Source organism: Drosophila ananassae, chromosome 3R (genome assembly GCF_017639315.1).
Source record: "Drosophila ananassae strain 14024-0371.13 chromosome 3R, ASM1763931v2, whole genome shotgun sequence".
NCBI lineage: Eukaryota > Metazoa > Arthropoda > Insecta > Diptera > Drosophilidae > Drosophila > Drosophila ananassae.
In genome coordinates this window covers 10,806,409-10,828,392 of record NC_057930.1, presented here as the reverse complement: position 1 = coordinate 10,828,392, position 21,984 = coordinate 10,806,409, and the positions used below count along the sequence as shown (strand labels likewise).

General features: G+C 43.6%; 2 protein-coding genes and 1 non-coding gene across 4 annotated transcripts in view; 1 reads left to right on the top strand and 2 right to left on the bottom strand.

The window, feature by feature from the left end:
• Positions 1 to 31: 31 nt before the first annotated feature.
• On the top strand, positions 32 to 770 carry LOC6503874 (thioredoxin-like protein 4A). The gene is made up of 2 exons (XM_001965196.4): positions 32 to 241; positions 322 to 770. Exons 1-2 carry the CDS (start codon positions 164 to 166, stop codon positions 670 to 672), a joined length of 429 nt encoding a protein of 142 aa, XP_001965232.1. The 5' UTR covers positions 32 to 163; the 3' UTR covers positions 673 to 770.
• Positions 771 to 3,497: 2,727 nt separating this feature from the next.
• LOC6506712 overlaps positions 3,498 to 21,984 on the bottom strand; it is a 34,843-nt gene continuing 16,356 nt past the window's right edge. For both annotated transcript variants that reach the window (XM_001965195.4, XM_044716534.1), the window contains 3 exons: positions 6,460 to 7,350; positions 6,074 to 6,399; positions 3,498 to 5,988 (listed from right to left, as the gene is read on the bottom strand). In XM_001965195.4, coding sequence (XP_001965231.2) covers positions 3,952 to 5,988; positions 6,074 to 6,399; positions 6,460 to 7,333 — 3,237 coding nt within the window. In that variant the 5' untranslated portion in view covers positions 7,334 to 7,350 and the 3' untranslated portion in view covers positions 3,498 to 3,951. The remainder of the gene's footprint in view (positions 5,989 to 6,073; positions 6,400 to 6,459; positions 7,351 to 21,984) is intronic.
• Trnaw-cca lies at positions 15,532 to 15,603 on the bottom strand. Its single transcript has one exon. It is a non-coding gene; the product is annotated as a tRNA-Trp (tRNA).

Sequence of the window (21,984 nt, the reverse complement as noted above, 5' to 3'; positions counted from 1 at the left end):
TTCTCTGGTCACTCTATTTCTTATGAGCGTTGCCACTTTGTTCCAATTGTGTGGATTTCGTATTTCTAACATTCAGCTGTTTTTGTTTATTCCGAACGAAAAGTATCTTGCTGCAATAAAATAGTTTCTTTCTATCAAATTATAAATAAAATAACTCGCCAAGATGTCGTATATGCTCCCGCATTTGCACAATGGCTGGCAAGTGGACCAGGCCATTCTCTCCGAGGAGGACCGCGTTGTGGTAAGTTCCGGTACAAACGATTTCTTGCGGAGCACCCTTGGCCACAAACATAGATTATCGTATTAATCATCCTTTTCCAGGTTATCCGATTCGGTCACGATTGGGACCCTGCCTGTATGAAAATGGACGAGGTGATGTACAGCATAGCGGAGAAGGTTAAGAATTTCGCAGTCATCTACCTGGTGGACATCACAGAGGTGCCCGACTTCAACAAAATGTACGAGTTGTACGATCCCTGCACGGTGATGTTTTTCTTTCGCAACAAGCACATAATGATTGATTTGGGCACTGGCAACAATAACAAGATCAACTGGCCGCTGGAGGACAAGCAGGAGATGATCGACATTGTGGAGACAGTGTATCGAGGCGCCCGCAAAGGCAGAGGTCTGGTTGTTTCCCCCAAAGATTACTCCACCAAGTACAGATACTAAGCGTTGATCTCAACGAAGACCATGATCTTAGCGTAATATTTTCAATACCATTAGATTTAACCAATAAAAAAGACTGTGTCTGGCCAACTTTTTATGTATTTTCCTCTGGTTTATTTTTCACTTTTCACATTTCTCATTAATATCGCTAACATGTACATCAATTTCTTGGTTTTTCTTTTTATATATATATATAACATTTAACTAAGTTTGTTCTTTAATAGCTCATATTTTTTAAAAATTTTTAATCCGTTCTTTAAAGTAATCTTGCGCTTTAATAATTCTGCCTTTGATCTTTCGCTCCCGAACTGTTTTTTGGAAGCAACAGCATCAAGGCTTGTAACATTTTTGAATTGCTTTCGGTTTCGTGTCCAATTTATGTTTAGCTAAAGGTAAAAAAAGACATCATGCATCATTTTGATGCATGTTTTTACGGAAATCGACTAAAAAGTCTAGGAAGTCGCCGCTAAAGTACAAAAGTATAAAAGAAGATGTCTCAACGAAAGGAGTTCGGTTCGAAGGGATATACAATATATGGGATAGTAAAAAGTTTATCGTTCAAAGTTCATAATCTGAGTACGCTACGATGTCCAAATCTTCAACATTGTTATTGTTCATTCAGTACAACAGCTCGGTTTTATTACAGATTTATTATGCTTAGGTTTAACAATTGGTTCCGCTACTCTTTAGACTTATACAAGTTAGTTTTGCTCATTCGGTTTCTTCAAATATATATGCATGTATATTTATCTACGTTATTAGTTTATATGTATATTTTTGCTTTTGTTTGGAAACAAATCAACGCTACAATTACAATATTTTCGAATTTTATGTTACTCTGTTACCCCTATGTTCTTCAGCATATAATCAACAATGAAATGTTTTTGTATTTAAGGGCTATATCGACCCCTTGCTTTGCATTTTTGATATCCCATTACCAGTTTCGATTGGCGCCATTTGTCGTACAAAATACATACTAGTATTAAAAAATATTCAAATGGGTCTCGATTTATACATGTGTTTGGTTTGGGGATGAGGCATATAAATATATATGTATTTATGCATAGGATAGGTACAAATCAGGCTGAGGCTCAGGCTCAGGTTGAGGCTCAGGCAGGTGAGAAAGTCTCTGGGGGCCGTTTAATTACCTTAAAATGCAGCTCTAATATTATGTATTATTTTTGCTTTAGTCATCTAATGGTGTATTTTGATTCGAATACGTCTATTTGATTTATTCACTTCCAATCCGTATGTATTCCTTTTCTTGGCTTAGCTTTTCATAGAAAAATAGAGATGCGTAGGTGGGATGAGTTAGGAAATAGTTTACATACATACTCTTCTTGTTTTCATTTCTTTCCTTCATTTAATTTTATAATTTGGTTTGTAACTCTATGTTCTGACAACAACTCTATGTATTAAGTTTTCAACAATTCTTGTTCGAATAGGCAGGAGCGGGAAGTTCTAGAGTTGTCCTAGAAAATCTTCAACTTTTGTCTAGCTACGCGTAAAGACATTTAGGCATCTTCGGATGGGACCTCGGCGCGGAGGATCCTTAAGGTCTTCTGTCAGAGTACTTCAGTTGTAAGGATACCTCGATACGATCATTTCGAAGTTGATTTTTCTGTTGTGCATTCTATAAAATTACTAAATTACAATACTTTAAGTATTTGGCTGCTGTTTAAGACACTAGAAGAGTTTCCATTTAGTTATAGGGAGAGCAAGGATGAGGTTCAAGTTGGGCTCGGAGATGCCTTCGGGAGATGTTAATATTGATCGACCTGCAGCAGGGTCTTACTCCTGTTCCAGCTCCAGTACTAGATCTAGCTGGTATCTTGCAGCTTCCAAAGAGTTCGTGTGAAAAATAAATCCGAGTATCACTACTTAACTTTTAGATTTCTATTAACAGTAATAGACAACAGTCTCTAACTACGAATACGTTGTTGTTCTTATCTTGTCCATTCGATTCTTCTATACATATATTTTAGTAGGCTTTGTTCTACTTTAACTCTCTAAACTTAATCCACTGCCAACTAAACTTATGCTTTGACTAAATGCGCTTAATATAATCCACCTATGCTATGCCTAAATACCCATTAATACTTGCGATCCATAGTAACAGGTCTCGAGCAAACCCAGGAAGTTCGTTGCCAGAGCATGCGGCCAAAGTACAGTGAAAACTCCCTAAAGCAACAAGGATGCATATCATTATACCCTTGCAGAGGGTATTATAATTTTGGTCAAAAGTGTGCAACGCAGTGAAGGAGACATCTCCGACCCTATAAAGTATATATATTCTTGATCAGGATCACCTCCTGAGTCGATATGAGCATGTCCGTCTGTCCGTCTGTCCGTCTGTCCGTCTGTCCGTCTGTCCGTCGGTCCGTCTGTCCGTCTGTCCGTCTGTCCGTCTGTCCGTCTGTCTGTTTCTACGCAAACTAGTCTCTCAGTTTTAAAGCTATCGAGTTGAAACTTTGCACACACCCTTCTTTCCTTTGCAGGCAGTATATAAGTCGGAACGGCCGGGATCGGTCGACTATATCCTATAGCTGCCATATAACTGATTGATCGGAAATGCCATAACTTTGGTGTTTTTTAAGTTAGAGGGTTGGGAGTTTCTACACATGTTATATTTGACCAAAATATCTTATGTACAAAATTTCGTAAGGATCGGCCGACTATATCCTATAGCTGTCATAGAACGATCGAAATTGGCATAACTTTGGTGTTTTTTAAGTTAGAAAGATGGGATTTGGTACAGATTCTATTTTGGGGAAAACAATCTGATCTGCCAATTTTCATAAGGATCGGCCGACTATAAACGATCCGCTATATATCTAATAAAATAAGATGGGTGGCGCCACCTAGCGGACTGCGACTGAACTGCAAGGGTATATCAACTTCGGCTCCGCCCGAAGTTAGCTTTCCTTTCTTGTTTTTTTTTTAATACTTGACAACTGGAATCTGGATAGTAGATTAGTTGATTTGTGGAAGATTTCCTCTTAACAGACAAGTTCTCATGGAAGCAAAAAGAAAAGATTGTAGAAAGATGCTACTTTTTATTACCTAGATTGGAAATAGATTGGATGGGAAATAGCTATATGTTATGAGTACCCTGAAGATTCATCTTTTAGATTTAGTTAAGGCAGAGTTAGTAAGAAGACTAGACTACGGAGTTTTCACTGTAGTTCCCATTACCATGCGTACAAAAGTCAATTTCTAAGCTCTTAAATAGTGGCCCGACCCAGGAAACTGCCCTCGGTGCAGCAGTGGAAACCAACTGGGCTAGAATAGTGTCTCCTTGGACCATTTCCTGGAGGTGCCGGGCAGACTGGGATCCCGCTTCTCTCCACTGGCGTCTGCACTCTCCCGCTCACGTTGCCGCTCCTGATCCTTTTCATCTTCCTCGTCATCGTTGGGCAACCGGATCAAAGGAAGCTCCAGCATGACGGCAGGCGTGGCAGTCGTTGTGATTGGGGCACTGGCTCCTCCGCCCTCACAGCTCAGATTGGTGGCACTCCGACTGATCCCACTGCTAGTCTGCAAAGGAGCAGGAGGGGCTTTGCGCAGGATCAAGTCCTTGAGAGAGGCGGGCATGCAGATGCTCTGATGCCGGGTGGTTATCACCGAGTCGGAGACGGACGAGGGGCAAGGATCGTGCACCAGGCGGAAGGCGTTCGTTGGCAGTTGAGCTGGCTGCTGACTGGTTTGAGATGTGGTGGCGATATTGTCCATCCGGGTGGCGATGGTTAGAGGAACGGGACTGGGCGTTGACCTGCCCAGGCTGATAACCGTGTTCAGGCTGCTGTACTGCGTGTGCGTGGCGGACTCTCCGCTTCCCCCGCCGCTTCCAACGCCTATTCCACCTACTCCTGATCCGTCCGCCAATCCCAGCTCTGTGTTGAGCGTGGAGCAGGTGTCGTCCTCCGTCGTGGTGGTCGTTGTGGTTGTCGTCGTCGTTTGCGGATCACTGTACTGCTGCAGAAGCGGTCCTCTCCTCGGCGGACTCTGACTGATAACGGCACCAAAGTGGGTTTCCAACGGCGGCACCTCCGACTGGATGGGCAAGCCCATGTGGAACTGTTGCAGCTGCAGAGGCTGGGCGATTAGAGCCACCCGATCGCTGGATGTGGCGCTAATAGTACGGTGCCTTTGGAGCAGAGGCCGTCGGGGCCGGGCACCACCGCCACCCAAGCCAGTCATACCAGTCGATGGCACTGAACTCAGACTGAGGCGTTTCAGTGGCATGGCCAGGGGAATGGGACTGGGCTTACTCTCGCCACTAATCCGGATTGAAGAGCTCTGAGATTGGGATTGAGCATGAGCCTGAGCCTGGGCTTTGGCCTGGGCCACCGCCTCCTGCTCTTCGCTGTCGCTGCTCAGCTGCTGCATGTCGTCGTCCGTATCCGCAGGGCTCTCCACCCCAAAAACCGAGTCCTCGTCAAGGGAGCGCAGCTCCGAGTCGGGGCACTCCAGCGAGGAGATCTTAAAGGAACTTAGTGAGGCCAGTGGCGCTCGCTTCTCGGGATTGTTGTTGCCGACGATCCCCGCTGGCAGCTTATTAGATGCAGATATGGTGCTCAAGCTGCCGCTACCGCCGCTTCCGTTCCCGCCGTTAAGCCGCTCCAGACTCGCCGGCGTGCTGTCCACACTGATGCTGCTCGAATTAGGAGCGGTGCCCGGAGCTGTGGGTATAGCTGCCGGAATCGCTGCCGTCGCCGTGTATGGAAAGCTATTGTTATTGCTTTCATTCCGCTGCAGCTCCACCAGCGTCAGCTTCCGGCGCACACCCAGTCGCAGCTCCTCGGAGGGCGAGTCGCAGAAGTGAAACGCCTGGTGGACACTGGTGGGCGGGGCTGATTGCACCGGCTTGGGCAACGGCAGCGCCAGGTCAACGGTGCTCTCCTGGTTGTAGGGATAAACGTCCACGGTATCGGCACTGATCGAGTGGATCTGCTGCTTCCGGCCGGCCTGCGCACTGTCTGGATCATAGGACACGATGCTGTGCTTCCGTTTAATGTTCGGCGCACACAGATTAGAGCCTCGCGATCCTGCCCCGGCAACGGTGCCTGTCGATTCGTGAATACTCCGCTCCGAGGGACAGGGGGAAGCCTTTGGCGTGGGCTGGATCACCTGGATGTCCGGGTAGTAGTAGTCCCAGTTCTCAATGCTTGACGTTCGCGAAGCCGTCGACATTTTGCGGTCTAAGGCCGGAGGCAGGTTGCCCATACAGCCGCCCATGTAGGCGGAGGTGCGCCGCTCTAGGTAGGAGCTGTCTGTACTACAGCACGTCATGGCACTGCTGCGCCGGGAGTCGTGACCCTGGAACACAGTCAGGAACACATGTACAAAGGTATTAGGTTTAAATGAAAATGGAAACTCTTATAGACTGTCCACTTCAACTCACCGCTATCGGTACGGACAGAAATCCCTGTTTGCTTTTTGTGGAATCGGTGCGCTGATGTTGATTATCCGTTTCCTCCCGGGCATCTCGCTGCATGTACTCCTCAGCCTCCAATTCGTCGTCCGTCTCCACGAAATAATCGTCCGTCCCAAAACTGCCGCCCATAGGATAGTTGCTAAATATCCGAGACGACTCCGATCCGCTTTTGCGCCGCCCCACGTGACCGGATCCGGGTCCCCCTCCTCCTCCTGACATGGCCGAGTAGGAAAAGCGGCGAGGCGGCTCCAGCAAATAGCTATAGCCCACTGGAGGTCCTGCGCCCACACCTCCTGGAAAATTTTATAGTTTAAATATGATTTTAAAATGCCTTACATTTTTTTTAAACTCACCAACTGAACCACAACGATATCCACGATTAAACAGCGGAGGAGCACTCACGTTTCCCAGCGACAACATCCGCTGACGGCGGTACACCAGGGCATCGTACTCGTCCGGGTATATGGACATCCCCGTGGCCACAATAGCCTCGTGAATCTCCCGCTCCTCCTCCTCCTGCATACACACAGCCGCTACCGCCGCCATCTTGGGATCCTTGAGCACCTTCATCGTCTCGTTGCTGCTGCTCCGACTCTTCCAAACAATGAGGAAGACCATCAGCCCAAAGAATCCGCCCAAGGTGGCGGCGATTCTCACCCCCGTCATCACGTCATAGGTGGCAAAGAACTCCGCCCGGATCCTGGCCCGCTCCGCTAGGTTCTCGGCCTCCGTCAGATTGCGTTCGCCGGGGGGCAGGAGCGGCATGTAGGGCTTCGCCGTGACATGGCCGAGATTGGGGGCGGGAGTGGGGCCAGCGGGCTTGGCGCTGCTCTCGTTGTTGCGTGCGGCAGTGTGGCTGGTGTTGCTTTGGCTCGAAAGCGTCGTCGGTGTCGGTGATGGCGTTGGATTATCGTGCGGGACATCAGCGCTGGTATCAATAAGAGAAGCTGACTGGAGTCTTTTGTTGTTGTTCTGATTGTTTTTGTTTCTGTTGGTGCCGCCACTGGTGGCTCGACGTTCAATGCGTTGCAGATGTTGCACCGATGGCTCTTGATCGGCTTGAAGTTGCTGCTGTTGCTGTTCTGGAGAATGGGTCTGCTGCTGCGTGTCGCCTGGGGCATGACTCGGCCCGGCTGAGGTTTCTGCTGATGCAGTTGCAGTATGTGCTGTTGTGGCGGTTGACGGCGTTGCTGCAGACGACGAGGCACGTCGTGAAAGTTTGGCCATCTCTATTGAAACATTTTCTGAAACGAGAAATAAATATTTCTCTTTAAAACTAAATCTTAAAAGCTTCCAAGCCCCCTTCCATTTTAAATTTTTCCCTCAAATACCCCATGAAAGCCGATTTCAATGGTTCAGATTGCTGAATCCGTCAGTGGCTTATTCCTTATGACTGATTTCAATGCCAAAAACGTTGATGGATTGAGTGAGCCCACTCTGGCTGATTTATGCTGCTCCACTGCTCCTGGCCAACTGCCCGTGAAAGTGTTAGTCACGAACAAATTGGCCGTACAATATCGACGTGACTGCCATTGAGGCCAGCTGCTAGCCGTTGTTAAGAATGGTCCAATAAAATTAACGAATATACACTCCAGGACAATGGGGTTAGTGGGAATAAAATAAGCTAGAAGCTTTCTACTTTAAACTTTTTCAATCTACAAGTTTTCTGAAGAAAACACTACTGATTGCGGGCGGAAAGTCTGGAATTGACAGCAACACAAAAAAATAAATAAAATAACAATCAAAGCTTTGCCGAGGAAATATTGATTTCCCCAGGTATCCCGCTCCACTTTCGGCCATGCTTCAACGCCTCGAGTTTCTAGATTTGTTTTCCCAGAGCCCCCATCCACTCGGACCCTTCACGCCCTGAACAATTAAAACGCCATAAAGTCGGGGCGCATTTCTCTCCGAATTCTTCGCCAGCGCCTCAAAGTTTTTAATTGTTTTCAGCTTTTCAGTTAGGATATTTTTTTCGCCAACCCCATCCGCCATCCTCCATCCAGCTCCCTTGGCAAATAACTTGGTAAATTTTTAACATTTCGTTTGAAATGAGTAAATTAAGCTTCCAGCTAGCTGGTACTTATTATATAAATGATACTGGGCGCGGGCTCATTCAGCATCTCCTTTGGCGGTATCCTTGGATTTTCAACAAGTTGCATGCTCAATAATTCAGAAGGACATTGTAGCTACGTGGACAGTCGCCTGGTCGCCTGTTGCCGTTGTGTGTTCGGTGTCCATTGTCATTGGCAGCTAGTTGGTCAGCTCCCCACATCTCCCAACTCGACATCCCCCATCTCGACATAATTGTTACATTTTGTATTGACAGTCTCGCAATTGCGGAGCTTCGCTCTGCTGAATTTTCTATCTCAGTTCTCTTGGCTTTGTCCCTCGTCGTTTTCTTTTTTTTGTGTTTTTGTTTAACATAGTAATGCGATTTGAGTGTGTATGTGGGTAGTCCTGCATTGTCCTGCCAAGGACAGCAGCGACAGTCGCTGACTGACTGAGGCAGCGAAATGACTATTGCAAAAGTTTTCGTCTAACACTCGTATTCCACCTCAATCTCCTCTACCTTGGCTTATTTCGGTATTCCATACTTTCCTCCATCTTTTTCCCATTTTCACATTTTCCATTTCCCATTTGCCATTTTCCTGTTCACTTTTCCGTTCCGTTTCCACTCGCCCAGCTTGTCTGGCAAACAAAAAAGTTTTAATGGCTATTATACATTGGCCATAATTCGAGTCCAACTTCCGTGCAAATAATGAGAGGGAGACGGTCTTCAAAAAAAAAATGCAAAATAAAATTTGCCGTCTAAGCAGTTTGGAGTGATTTTTAATGGCCTCACAGTTGTCGGTGGATACTTTCTCCTGGCAATTATATTTGAGTTTCTCTAATGGCTGCAAATTTGTCTCGTCTACTTCCAAAGGACTTGTCGCAAATGGGGGAAGTAACTTTCCTTTAAAGCAGGTAATTATTATTTAATTTATAATTTAACTAATTCTACATCATGTCAAACTGAGAGACTGATTTTTTAAAGTTAGTATATATCCCTATATTTACAAAATCCAGTGCCGTGGAAAAATGCAAAAAAGTAAAAAGAAGAAAGCTCTGCCTCCCGGGAGCTCCCTCGGGAAACAAAGTTATTGAATACATGCTATAAGTTGCTGCTTCCGTCCCAGACACCCATTTACAACTCATGCCACCAAAAAAATGAGGCAACGGAGTGTTGAAGCTTTCAGTCGAGTCGTATTGATGGATTAGCACATTTGGGGATTGGGTTTCCGGCTAGGCACGTATAATTGCTTCTGGCTGGGTTTGCTTAAAGCCAAAAAAAAAGGCCAAACTATATACATCGAATACATTAACAATGTCCGCCCAATGAACGTGTGTATCAACACCGTATCGATGTCAAAGCTGGGAAACGGGCTGGGGCGGTTGGGAAAATGAGCGGAAAATGGTTGGCCGAGCAAACCAAACAACAACAATCGGAACAGCAAGAACAATGTGTTGCTGTGCTGCAGCATGATGAATGATTGTGGTTAGGCTGACGGACAAACGGACAAACGGACAGAGGACAGAGGACAACGAACAACCTCGCTCTGAGTACACGGTGCGTATGCGTAATGCGTAAAAGGTGTGGGCCAGTGGGGCACAAAAGAGGAAATAATAATTCATCATGCTTGGGGCAAGTCTGTTTTATGTACTCCACTACATACATACACAGGCATAAAGATATCTGGCGTATTTTGGGGCTGTCATGTTTCTGCCTTCGAGCTCAGCAAATGAAATTGACGGCAAATCAATTGAAATTGTGTACGAATATGCCTGCAACAGGCCCAAAAATGCCTTTCGCTCTGCATATATTTTGAACCACATCAGATTCAATGTTGCCCGGAGCTGGGACGACGCCTCGGGAAATGCCCCTTCCGCCAACAATGGAAGCATTCGAGTGAATTGAACCGTTCTCCCATAAATACAAAAGTTTCGATCCAACTAGACTCAGTGTTAAAATAAAGTGGGTGAACTTAAACACCAATTTCTTTATCTTTCATAAAAAAACAGAAAGTTGCCAGCTAAAATAAATTGATTTAAATAAATTGATTTTTCTTATCTGCCCTTAAATTCTTACTCAAATGGCCATCACTGTCACACACACTCATATATATATACACTTCCTGAGGGTACACATCCGCCGAGATACATATAACCACCTAAGCGGCTTATAGGAGCATTAAGCAAATGAAAATATTCAGCAGCCTTTTTCAATTCGATTTGCCGTCCTTTTACTTGGCCTTCGTTATACTTTTCTTCTTTTTTTTTTTTTTTAATTAGCTAAAATGTCGACTAAGCTGTGGAATTTAAAATTTTAAAAGCTCAACGAGGAGTGTGGGCCTTAAAGTGAGAAGGTCCTGTGGTTTTTCGGTGAGTCTGCCGCCAGCCTTATTAGTGGCCGCTTTGTCTACGAGCGGGGAATCGGTTTTTCGGGGGCAGCCCACAATGCCACATAGTCAGGCCAAATTATAAGAATTACGGCATTCCCCAGCCACGCCTTCAAAAGTCCTGCCCTGCCACCCTCCCCCGCCATCAGGCCACACAGCCGTGCGCCATTTAACAAACATTCCGTTAATCTGCTACACTTGGCAGCGCCATGGCCGCCACCCAGCCACCCAGCCCACCTCCACCCACATCCGCTGTGCTTGGGCCTCTCCAGGTTCTGTCTTTTTGGCCATGATGCCACAGAGGATGTATCTTGCTTGTATTTATAAAATAAAGTTTGCTTAAATAAAATTTCTTAAATTACATATATATTTTATTTCCAATAATATCTTTTGAAACATAAAATATTTGACTATTTTTTTAGTTTTTCTCCCAATTTTTGTGTCAGCACTGGCAACAGTTTCAGAGTGGGGATGTGTGTGTGTCACCTCCTGCCATAGAGCCCGGCAATGTTGTCCTCGTTGTTACTGCTTATTGTTGTGCTTTTATTGTTATGGCCATGTTTTCCTCCCACTCCTCGCTCGGCCTGCTCATTTTTTCTGTTTGCTGTTTCATTTGGCGGCATTGTTGCTCTGTCCCGGGCCCCAGACCCGGCCCTTTCCGCCTCATCTTTGGCTGGCAGGATGAGAGGATGTATGGCAGTTCTTTTTGTCTTTAGTGCTAAGCGTTTTACGTTTATTATCCCAACTCAGGCCCAGACACACAGACAGGACCCTGACTCCAGGACCCCACAGCCCACGGCCTTTGAGTGTCGCTCACAATCGTTTCTTTCGAAACCCAAATGACTTTTGAATTGCATTTCAGGTTATTGCCACTCATTCGCCCCAAAATTATGCTAGAGAAAGGTCTGCCCCTAAATGTGTCACGTTTTGAATTTGTTCTACTTTTAATATTTGTTCAAATATTTACCCGGACTACGTGCCTGGCCTCGACAAGAAGGATAACGATAACCGACTCGAAGTCGATCCCCCAGACCCCCAAGCTATCCTCCGTTAATAATTTACTGTCAACTTGTATATTTATTGCTTAATCACTCGGAAGACCACAGATAATATTTGACGACGAGTGCCTGGGTCTGTGGCTTCTCTATAAATCAAATGCGAGACATTCGTTTCGGCAAATGGAGTCAATTTGTAGTCAAAAGTCAAAGGTAATAGCATTCCCATAAGCCCACACAAAACCTGTGAGGCTTGAAGACACAATGGGCTTATAACATAGAATGGCTTCTTTGGCAAATAATCGGGCTTTCTGTAAACATCAAAGTAGAGTCTTGCCATGAAACAATATAAGATTAGACTCCTAGTTCTACAACTGCTGAGAAATACTTCAAGTTTTAAAGACTAAAGTAAAATAAAGTTAAAATAAAATAAATTAACCAACAACTCCCTTCTTCCAGTTGATAAACATAAACTAAATTCTAGTTTTCCTTATTTTATTACGTTAAAGTAGCCATAAAATGCTTTCGCATTTAGTGCTTGCCAGGATAATGATTATCCTAGTTCGCAGCTAACCTCCCTCGTGACACCATAAAAAGAGCCATTAACCGTCTTCTATGGCAACCGCTTTGGCAGCTGGTCTTGGCCGAAAGCTGGCAAAGTAGTTAAATTAACAACTAATTTAAAACAATTTTTATGTGGCAGCCGGACAAATGGCTAGCCCAGTCCACCATCCTCTCCTGGTGCTGGTGGTGGTGCTCCCACTCCACCGCTTTGTCGTCCAGTTTTTTGGACAATGAGCTGTGTCACTGGCTGTCCCAGAAGCAAAGTTTGGTGACAGGACGGTGCGACGGTGGCGGTAGCATGTCTTGTGGCATGTCATGTGAGTAGACAAAGACGTCTAGACAAATTTATAACGACTGTTGTTATCCGGTTTGTGGCATCACCATCACCCACCATCAACAGTCACAGCATTCTGGGCATTCCGTTTCGGATATTTAATTTTGACACCAAATTTGACAAATGCCGGTCAGCTTGTGGGGTCAGTAGCTGCCACTCTGGTGGGTCATTTTTCTAGCACGGATAATGTTGGTGGCATATGTGTCAGGGCCAGTCGAGTCTCAATTAAACGCTATGCGAGCGCACAGTTAATTTTCCTCTACTAGCACAAGAGTTCATTGCGAAGCCAGGAAAAGTATGGACGTTGCCGTTGCACATGGCGTATACGTAATTTACTTCCAAGCCACAACAAATGACATTAAGTGTGCTCCTCCTATCTCTCTCGCTGCGAGGCGACACTTGACTTGTGTTCCTCTGTTTGTTTTGTTCGCATATGTACCGGCTGTATCCTTTACAGCGGCGTTAAAGTGCCAGGCAAAGAGGATATAATGAAAGCGCCACAAAGTATGCAACGTACACAGCAGCACCATCACATGCACAGGAAATAAACGTCGCTTGAGTTAACAATTACTGACACCATTAAAGTTGTGTGCTGCCCCGCCCACCAAGCAGCAACCTCCAAGCCCCACCCACTCTCCGCCCATTGCCCTCGAAGCTGTCTTTGTCTAGCGAAGGCTGCCATTATAGTTTTTCTTCATCTCCTGCTCAGGCTCCTGCTCCTGCTTCTGCTCCTGCTCCTGCTCCGGCATTTCCTTTTTTTGCTTGGCTTGCCTCATTGTTGCGCCTTGTTTTTGTAGCAGTCGCTGTCATGTGTGGGTGTCCTGGTGTCCTGGTGACATGTGCCTCGCACAGATTGCACATTGTCTGCCCCCGACACTGCACATTCACAGTGTCTGTGGTCTTGCAACTTCTCGTCGTGGCAAACTTACGAGCATTTTATGCAAACGACGGCAAACTTTTGGCCACAATTGAACAAATTGCTGTCCGGAAATGTGCTTTGATTCAATAGCCAAAGGCCGGGCCAGACCAGGCCGGGCCATCTAAAACTTTCATTCAGTGAGTGTGCCCCCGCTGGCAGCAAGTAATTTAATAGTCCATTCGGTTTCGGAGTAGAGCGGCTGCCCAAATGTGTATTTATCATAATGCTAGTGGCCCTTGCCACTCCCAGACTGTGGCTTCAGTTTGGGCTTTGGCTTGGGGGCGTTGCAGCAGCTGGCACCATTAACCCATTAAAAGCCAACAACAAGGACCGCATCACGTAGCATCCGTGCAACCAAGCATCCTGCAGCTTGCAGCAAGCATCCGGATCTCCAGCCACGTAGCCACTTTTGTTGAGCACGGCCAAGCCGACAGATACGATAGGGTTGAGGGTTGAGGGCTGCAGGGTAGGGGGCAGTTAAGTAGGGACGAACACAAACGCAGGACCAGGTAGCTGCAACAGCAACGTTGCAACATTGCCATTAAATCAGAGTTAACAACTGCCTGTTTCCCCTCGGCACATTGGGTCAAAAATAAAAGAGGTGAGTACTTATTGGGGATTATTATGGAAATATATGGGGAATAAAACAAATCTGATAGGATGGGTGGTGGAATGGAGTGATTTCTTTAAAGTTAAGGAATAATTTTAAATAAATATACCATAATGGCCTTGATACTAATGTTTCTTAAACGATTAAGTCGTATCATAATTAATTATCAACTAAATCCTTAGCCTATATCCTTAAGATGAAAAATTAAACTAAAATATATCCCTTTGATTTCCACGGTTAGCATACACCTGACCTGTTTGCTTTGGCCCGCTTTTGGAGCAGCTGCCTCTGGTGGTTGTCCTTCTCTACTTAACCCACTACCCCCCACCCAGCCCCTGTATCCTGCGGCAGCTGAAATCACGACGATGAAAAAAGATTAAACTGCGGCAACAACTTTGGCTTTATTTGCAAAAAAGTGCAGCAAGCTCGGTGGCTGGATGGCTGGCTGGATGGCCGAAAAAACAATTATTTGTATAAACGCAACGAGAGGGGCGGTGTTTGCGGGGGTGGCACGCTGTATATATTTATTCTAAGGCCACATAAAAAGGACCTGGGGGGTGAGGTGAAACGGAGTGGGGGCGCCATAAATTGAAGAAGGAAAATGGCAGCAGGCGCCACCTAACGGACGCTGACAGCGACAGCAACATATGCCAGGAGGAAGAGGAGGAGGAGGAGCAGGAGCCACCTGTTGTTGTTGTAGTTGCTGTTGCTGTAACTGCACTTGTTGTATGCTATTTTCGCCCCCCCACCATCTTTCTCTCTCTCTCTGTCTGCCATTTGCGTCAGCTGGCACTGGCTTTCATTTTGTCCCGCACTTTTATTTCATTTTACTTTTTCATTTGCTTTGTTGGTTTCTTCTTCTTGTTCTTTCTTTTTCCCCCCAGCCCTACACCCCACTTTCTCTCCCAATTTCCCCAGCATTTCCATCCCTTTCATTGCGGACTGTTTTTGTTGCTTTACATTTTGTAATTGAATACTTTAAGTGATTTTTGCTTCGACTTTTTGCTAGTTAATTGACAAAAAACGACTAAGCCCCAAAACTATTTGAAAGTCGTCACTTAAACGAGATGAAAGGATTTATTTGCGAATCTAACGGGAATGCAGGGTATGCCGGGGCGGGCAGAGAGAGAGAGAGAGGAAGCCCAGTGAACTGTAAATAGATGAGTAATTGGTGACATTGAATTGATTTATTCGAGTAACGAATGCAATAAGTAGTGGAAATGAATGAAATATACTCTCGGAAATCACAAAATAGTCTGATTTATTTTCCTTTGAAGAAAATAAATGAAGGTATTTCGACACAACCAGCAAGGGCAAGTGCATTAAGTAAATAAATGGTAACGAATGTTAACTCATTTAGCAAGTGCACTGGAGGGTGGAGTTCAATGGAGTGTATTCGGAAAGTTCATAATTTTCTTATCTCTGGGGGATTAAAATACTGACTTCTATAACCAATTCTTATCGCTTCAATAGTATAACATTAATTGTAATTATGTTTCTGTGACACAACAAACATTTGCTTTGAAAAAGGAAAAAAGAAAATAAACAAAAAAATAATTAATCAACTTGACCCCGACGTGATTTGAACACGCAACCTTCCGATCTGGAGTCGGACGCGCTACCGTTGCGCCACGGAGTCCACATGCCAATCGCCGGCCGCAACACAAATATCAGGCACCCCTCCAATGCTTTTTACCGCATTTGTTGGCACTTTTGTTGGCCTGTTGTTGTTGTTGCTCCTATTCGCGTGCCTAAAAATAATGCCCCCCCACTAAATAATGCCTCCCCCCCCACTTAAGCGTCCACGTCACTTCTGCGTTATGTGTTCTGTTTGCCTTCACCTCCCCCGGCATGCCACCCCGCCCGTAGATTAGTTTATCTCGTTCAATTAGTCGATGTGTGTGCCGCCTGTGCTAGCGGGAAATACTTAAGTGATAGGCCTTAGATAGGAATTAGAAATACACAGGGAACCATTTGGGGAAAAAACAATTGGCTTGGATTAGATTTAGATTAGTCACTGACTACCGTTCTGCAGCGACCGTTAAGGCCCGCCAAACGGGTTTGCTAAAATGGTAATTGCAGTGAGACAACTTGCTTTCCAAATAGAAACCAGTATCAGTACCAGTACCAGTAAGGTTAGCAGTCTAATTCGCCAGTCAACTAAAAATAAACAATGAAATATACAAAATAAAGAAATTTAAAGGTTTTCTTTGAAAAACTACACCTCACTTTAAGAACCATTAGTTGAAAGTTTAAAGATCTATTTATCATCTACTATGTATCATGAAAGAGAACCTAACATAAGAGTAGTTATAGAAATGAAATATAAAATTTTAAACCCAAAACTCCAAAAGAAATTATCATCTTACATTAAAATTGATTATTATTATCTTATTTCTCAAAAAGAAATTATTGTTTAATAATGTCTAAAAGAATTTCATTGAAAAACACATTCTAAAACATAAACACTTCATACTATTTATCATACCATAAAATATATCAATTCAAGCCTTATCCTCCAAAATATTATTATTTTATAATAAAATGTATTATTATTATCTTATAATCTCATAATACAAGCACATCATACTAAGGAACCTAAACTAAGACTAGTCATAGAAATAAACTATAGTATTTCAAGCCTAATCTATAAAAAAAATTATTGTCTGATATTAAAATTTAATTTTACTCTCTTATTTCTCTAAAAGAAATTATAAACTAATAATCTAATAATGTATCATGGAAGAGAAGCTAAAGAAACTAGAATAAGACTAGTCATAGAAATAAAACAAAGCAATTCAAGCCTAATCCCCAAAAGAAATTACATTTCAAATATTCATAACCCACATAATGAATCCCTTAATGAAATTATACTCCGCCTATAGATAATTTTCCTTATTTTCCAAGTCATCGTATGAAATTCGACCATGTGCAGTCTTGAACACAAAGGAAAATCAAAATTTATAAACAATAAATTATTTATGGCAATACCTTTAAAGATTTTACAGTTCAGTGCTATACATATTTGGCTTTCAAATATTTAGTCTACTCGCCGGACTGGCCAAAAAGCATAAACAAAAATTTTGATTGAGATCTCCAGCTGGTCATGAAAAATACCAGAAAACACCTGACTATACGGGAGCTGGGAAAACTATTTATAGGTTCTTGATTAGTTTTGCCCGAACTTTCCACTGCGCACTTGAATACATACGTTCCGCCGTAATGGTATTCAAACGCCAAACCCCTGGGGAGACCACGAGTCGACCACGAGCTCAACCTCAACCAGCGACCTCTCCTGGCCCTGGCTCCTGGTCCTGGCTCCTGGCCACCCAACCACTCACCCGCATCGCTATTCATGCTTATGTGGCTTACTAATAAATACTCAACAGTTGCACATTTCAAAAATTTTGTGGAAAATGAGAGAAGCCAAAAAGTTGTAGTACCCTCCATGAAGGAAATCTTATCTTTAATTGGCTAAAATTTGTATTTATAAAATCATAAACAAATAAATTTTATAGAAATAATATAATTTTAAGATTGAAAAATTTATAATTTTTTTTGAAGGGTCCTTGTTGCTTCGACTCCTTTGGCACAATTTTTTTTCATTCAAATTTTTCTCATTTCAGCCACAAAAACTTTTCTCGCTCGTCCTTTCACAGCCTGTATCTGTGTAGCATATTCCATTTGTGGAGGTGGAGGAGGTCTGCATGTCCTGTATACGAGAGTGTGCGTGGGAGGTTGTGTGTTTCAGATGTTTGTATGTGACGAGGCACTCGGAATTGGCGGCCAGGCGCTCAGATAACTGCGTAGGCATTGCCGGAGCTCCACGTGGAGTGCAAATGTTGCGAGTACATGGCCTGATACCATACTGGAGGTGGGTGGTGGAGACCCCAAAGCTATGTGCGAGCGAGTGAAATCTGCGTTTGTTTGTGGGAACAGTGGGTGGTCGGATGACTGCCTCGGCGAGTGAGTGAGTTCTCATTAATAAGTAAGCAGCAGTACAAAGAGAGACACAACTCGGGTGGCAGGACTCCTTGCCAGGATTCATGCAAAAACCCCCACAAAGGCTGACAAAAAACTCACATAAAATCTCAAAGTTAATGGCCGACCGAGTTTTTTTTGTTGCTCAGTTAAGTAGTTACTACTGGGACCCCAGCATAAGCTCTACTTAATTCGTTTAAGGGCCAAGCAAGTGGCTTTGCCGGAAACCCAAGACCCAGGACCCGCAATCCAAGTCATCAGGCTAGATTTTCTCAGGCAGCCAGAGCGTGACGACAAATGGGAAAAATGTGGAAATGTCGGAAAATTGTGGAAATGTTGTGCAAAAGCTAGTCTTGGCATTGTGGCCTAAATTAAGTTACTTGAGAGTTAGTTAGCTTACTGCCAAGTTATATGCAAATACCTGATATAAGGCTTTAATCGGTAACTAAACAGTTCAAAGTTTAGGTCCTATATAAGCTGATTTAAGTTTTCTTAAAAAAGGCAATTTAAAATTATACAAACACCCATTATAGCCACGATTTATTAAAGCCATAAAAGAGCAGACTCTTTATCGTTTTCAATCAAACAACTTCCTTGTGCCAGATTTCTCATAATCCATTTTTTTTTTTGGGCCATATTGATGTATCCTTGATAAGAGGCTGTTTATGGAAAAGCAACCTACATGGTTGTTTGCATTACCTTTGATTAAGTGCCACAATAAAACTTGATTAGCCCTGCGACTATAATTCACTCTACATAAAATACAGATAAGATAAACTCGATATTGATGTGAGAAATTATTTTATTGGCAAACAGAGAGTGATAACTAAACTATCGGCTGGAAAACTCACAAATCTATTTACAACTCAAGTCGAGCGATGATAACTTTAACCGTTGGAGAGTGGAAAAGTTTGCAATAACTCGCTTAACTGTAAGGAATATTTCCCCAAGCTCTTTTTCACACTTTTATCCTTCAGTTCCTGGTCCTGGCCCAGACATCCTGGCCCCAGCATACATATAAGCAACCGCCACGTGTGCACGTGTGTGTGGATGTGTCAACATTTCTTTTTTAATTAACTTTGCACCATCGACGGCAGTTGCACAAACTTATTTAATTAATTTTCCCATTGAAGCAGCTAATTAGATTTTTAAAATGCTTTCATTATGTTTGTTGTTGTTGTTAATGATGATGTTGTTACAATCTTGTTTTTGTTGTTGTTCTGTTGGCCGCTGCTTAACATAATTTTTGGCAAGCTGGCCATCAAATAGTTACAATTATGTTTGCTCAGTCGACTGCGGGCCGGGTCCTGGGCCCCTTTATTCAGTCCCAAGGACTCGCCAGCCGAATTCTAGCCAGCATAAATTTGCATAAATTTGGTGGCCCATTGTGGGTGGCCAGAGGCAGCGACTCTGACAAAAAATCGATACCAAAAATTTGCAAGCGAATGGCAACAAATTAATATGATTAATTGGCAACAGCAGAAAACATCCCACAATGAATAGCAAATTATGTGCTTCAGGACTCGACTGATGGATTACATCGGATAGAGTTTTTATTCTACTTTAATGCGGAAATGCTATGAGTGGGTTTCTAAAACATGATTTTATTCAGTTTCTGATTAAATTTGGTTCAAAATATTCCAAATTCCAACCTTAAATCCTAACCCATGTAGCATCTGCGTAACCTATTATTTTCCATCCATTTTAACCCGGCCCAAAAACTGAGTCTCATACCAATTTGATGCCAATCCTCACGGCAAACTCGCTGTCAGCAGGTATTTCGAAAGGTTTTTGGTGAAAAGGGGCGGCCATCGAGGTGGATAGAAAGCAGAAAATGGGGTGGGGTCAGAGGTCGATTGGCTTGGCGTGTTCGGTTGAGGTTACACGGAACGGGAACGCTAACTGGACGGAGGTGGCGCAACTGATTGACAGCACGTGTAAAAATTGATGCCCGAGGTCAGAGGGGGCCTTTCAGCCGTTAAGTGGTCAGGGGTCAGACTATGGCCGTGCCAATTTGATAAAAATTCACACATTCACATTTATGCGGAGGACTGGTTGGCCTTTTAGCCAGCTGCTAAAGTGGCCAACGAGTGCGAGGCTTAAATAAGTAACCATAATGCAATTTCCGACTATTAAAAAAAATAGAAGTGCGAAGTATGTGTGAAGGACCTTAAGTGTTCTTAATAACCTTTTATTGTTATCCTGCCAGTTTCTGACAGTTCATTAATCGTTTAATAAAATTACGAGTGTATTTTTAAAATAATACATTATTTAAAATTACTTTACTGCAGATATTCATACCCCAAAGAAAGCCAAAAGATATTTTGGCCAATTAACATATAATCCTTGAATGAGTTACCTTGAAGGATTCTTTGTTCGATCACCCGTTAATTTGCATTAAAACCTATAAGAAAACTTTTCTAAAATGATAAAGAATTCATTGGAGGCCAATATGACCCACTTCAAAGGCTATATTAGCCAGTTTCTAACCGATCCTTGAACCAAAGACCATAAACGGCTAAATCAAATTCCCATATTCTTCATAAAAATCGAAAAAAATTACAACCCTTATAAAAACCCAGCAGAGTTATTAAATGCCCAGATAAAGTTTAGAAAACAGCTCCCAAATCGCTGCTCACAACTAGAAGTTTCCAACAAAAGTCAGTAAAATGAGAGTTTCAGCATGATATTAGGAATTAATTCAATACCCGGCTCGCCATAGTGAACTCAATAATTGTGCTTGTTAAATATTTAAAAGCCAAATGCACACAACGGGCCAGCAACAAGAGAAGAGCCAGCAACAGGCAACAGCCCACTAGCGACGACCAGCGGATATAAATAGAGGCCGAGGACGAGTGCCGATTTTATATAAGCAAGGACGAGCCAGCTCTCAGGATGTTGGCTGGTTGGCAGGCTAAACTATAAAATTCCGGAAAATGTTCACTTCGATATTTTTGTCACTCTGCTGAGGGACCTAAACCGTTGGAGGAGGAGACCTTAAAAGTCCGCGACACAAACACTTGACGGCGAACAGGGCGTATACGCAATCTGGCTTACTGGGGGGCGTAGCCAGGAGGCAACGGGGCGTATGCGTGCGCGTGTCCTAATGAATGTGAGTGTGTGTGCGATAAGATGCCGCTCGGTCGTTACCTCGCTGATAATGATGAGTATCATTAACTTGAGCAGGGAATTCTGGCGCTGCTGTTGACATTAAGTTGTCCTCCATTCCTTTGTTCCTGTTCGCTCCACATCCTTTTCGCCGCAATTGTTGAGCACTTTAAGGCGCTTTCTGCTACACGTTTCCCCAGCCTTGACAGGCTTTTTGCAATTTTCTCAATTTTCCCTTTACGGCAGCCATTTTGTGACATTTCCCGTTTCGGATAAACGCATTTCCCGCGGCCTTCGATAGAAACATATAGAAATAGAGGGGGGGGGGAAAAAAAACTATATCATTCGCAACCTTTGACACTTTTCGCAATCAAGGCACTCGAGGTCAGGTGGTGCAGCCGAACGTGTTGGCATGTGAGCGTGTCACATAATAATAAAATAGAAAAGGACTCCCCAACAGACTTAGTCCTGCCTAAATGCATAAAGCCAAGCTTAGGCACTATTTTCACAGAAACTGCATCTGCAGGAGAAACTTGGCAGAAGCTAGCAACACATTTCATAAAAGTTTTGTGACCTATATAGTTAAGTTTTTCCAGGCTTTGCAGATTATTTACTCAGGCATGTTTCAGTCAGTCATGAAGAAGGGATTTCGAAATGACGTACAAAACAATTACAGAGACACAGTATTCCTTTCATATTCCTTTTTCAAGAACACATCCTTTTGGCTGCAAAATTTAGTTTGGTTTTTGCAGTAAACCTACGTAGTTTATGCCACATTTAGTGGCATAGGCGTAACGCCATCGATTTGCCATGACAGTTATGCCGCACTCACACAATGAAATTATACATCCTTCCTAAGCACACACACAGACGCACTGCCAAGGCTGATTGCTTTGCCGATTTCCAACTAGTTTTTCCAGCTTCCTTTTCT

Bases quoted from the DNA above. Each gene is read 5' to 3' on its own strand.
- LOC6503874 (XM_001965196.4), top strand. From the start codon at position 164: ATGTCGTATATGCTCCCGCATTTGCACAATGGCTGGCAAGTGGACCAG. The intron at 242-321 runs GTAAGTTCCGGT...ATCCTTTTCCAG, and splicing joins CCGAGGAGGACCGCGTTGTG to GTTATCCGATTCGGTCACGA.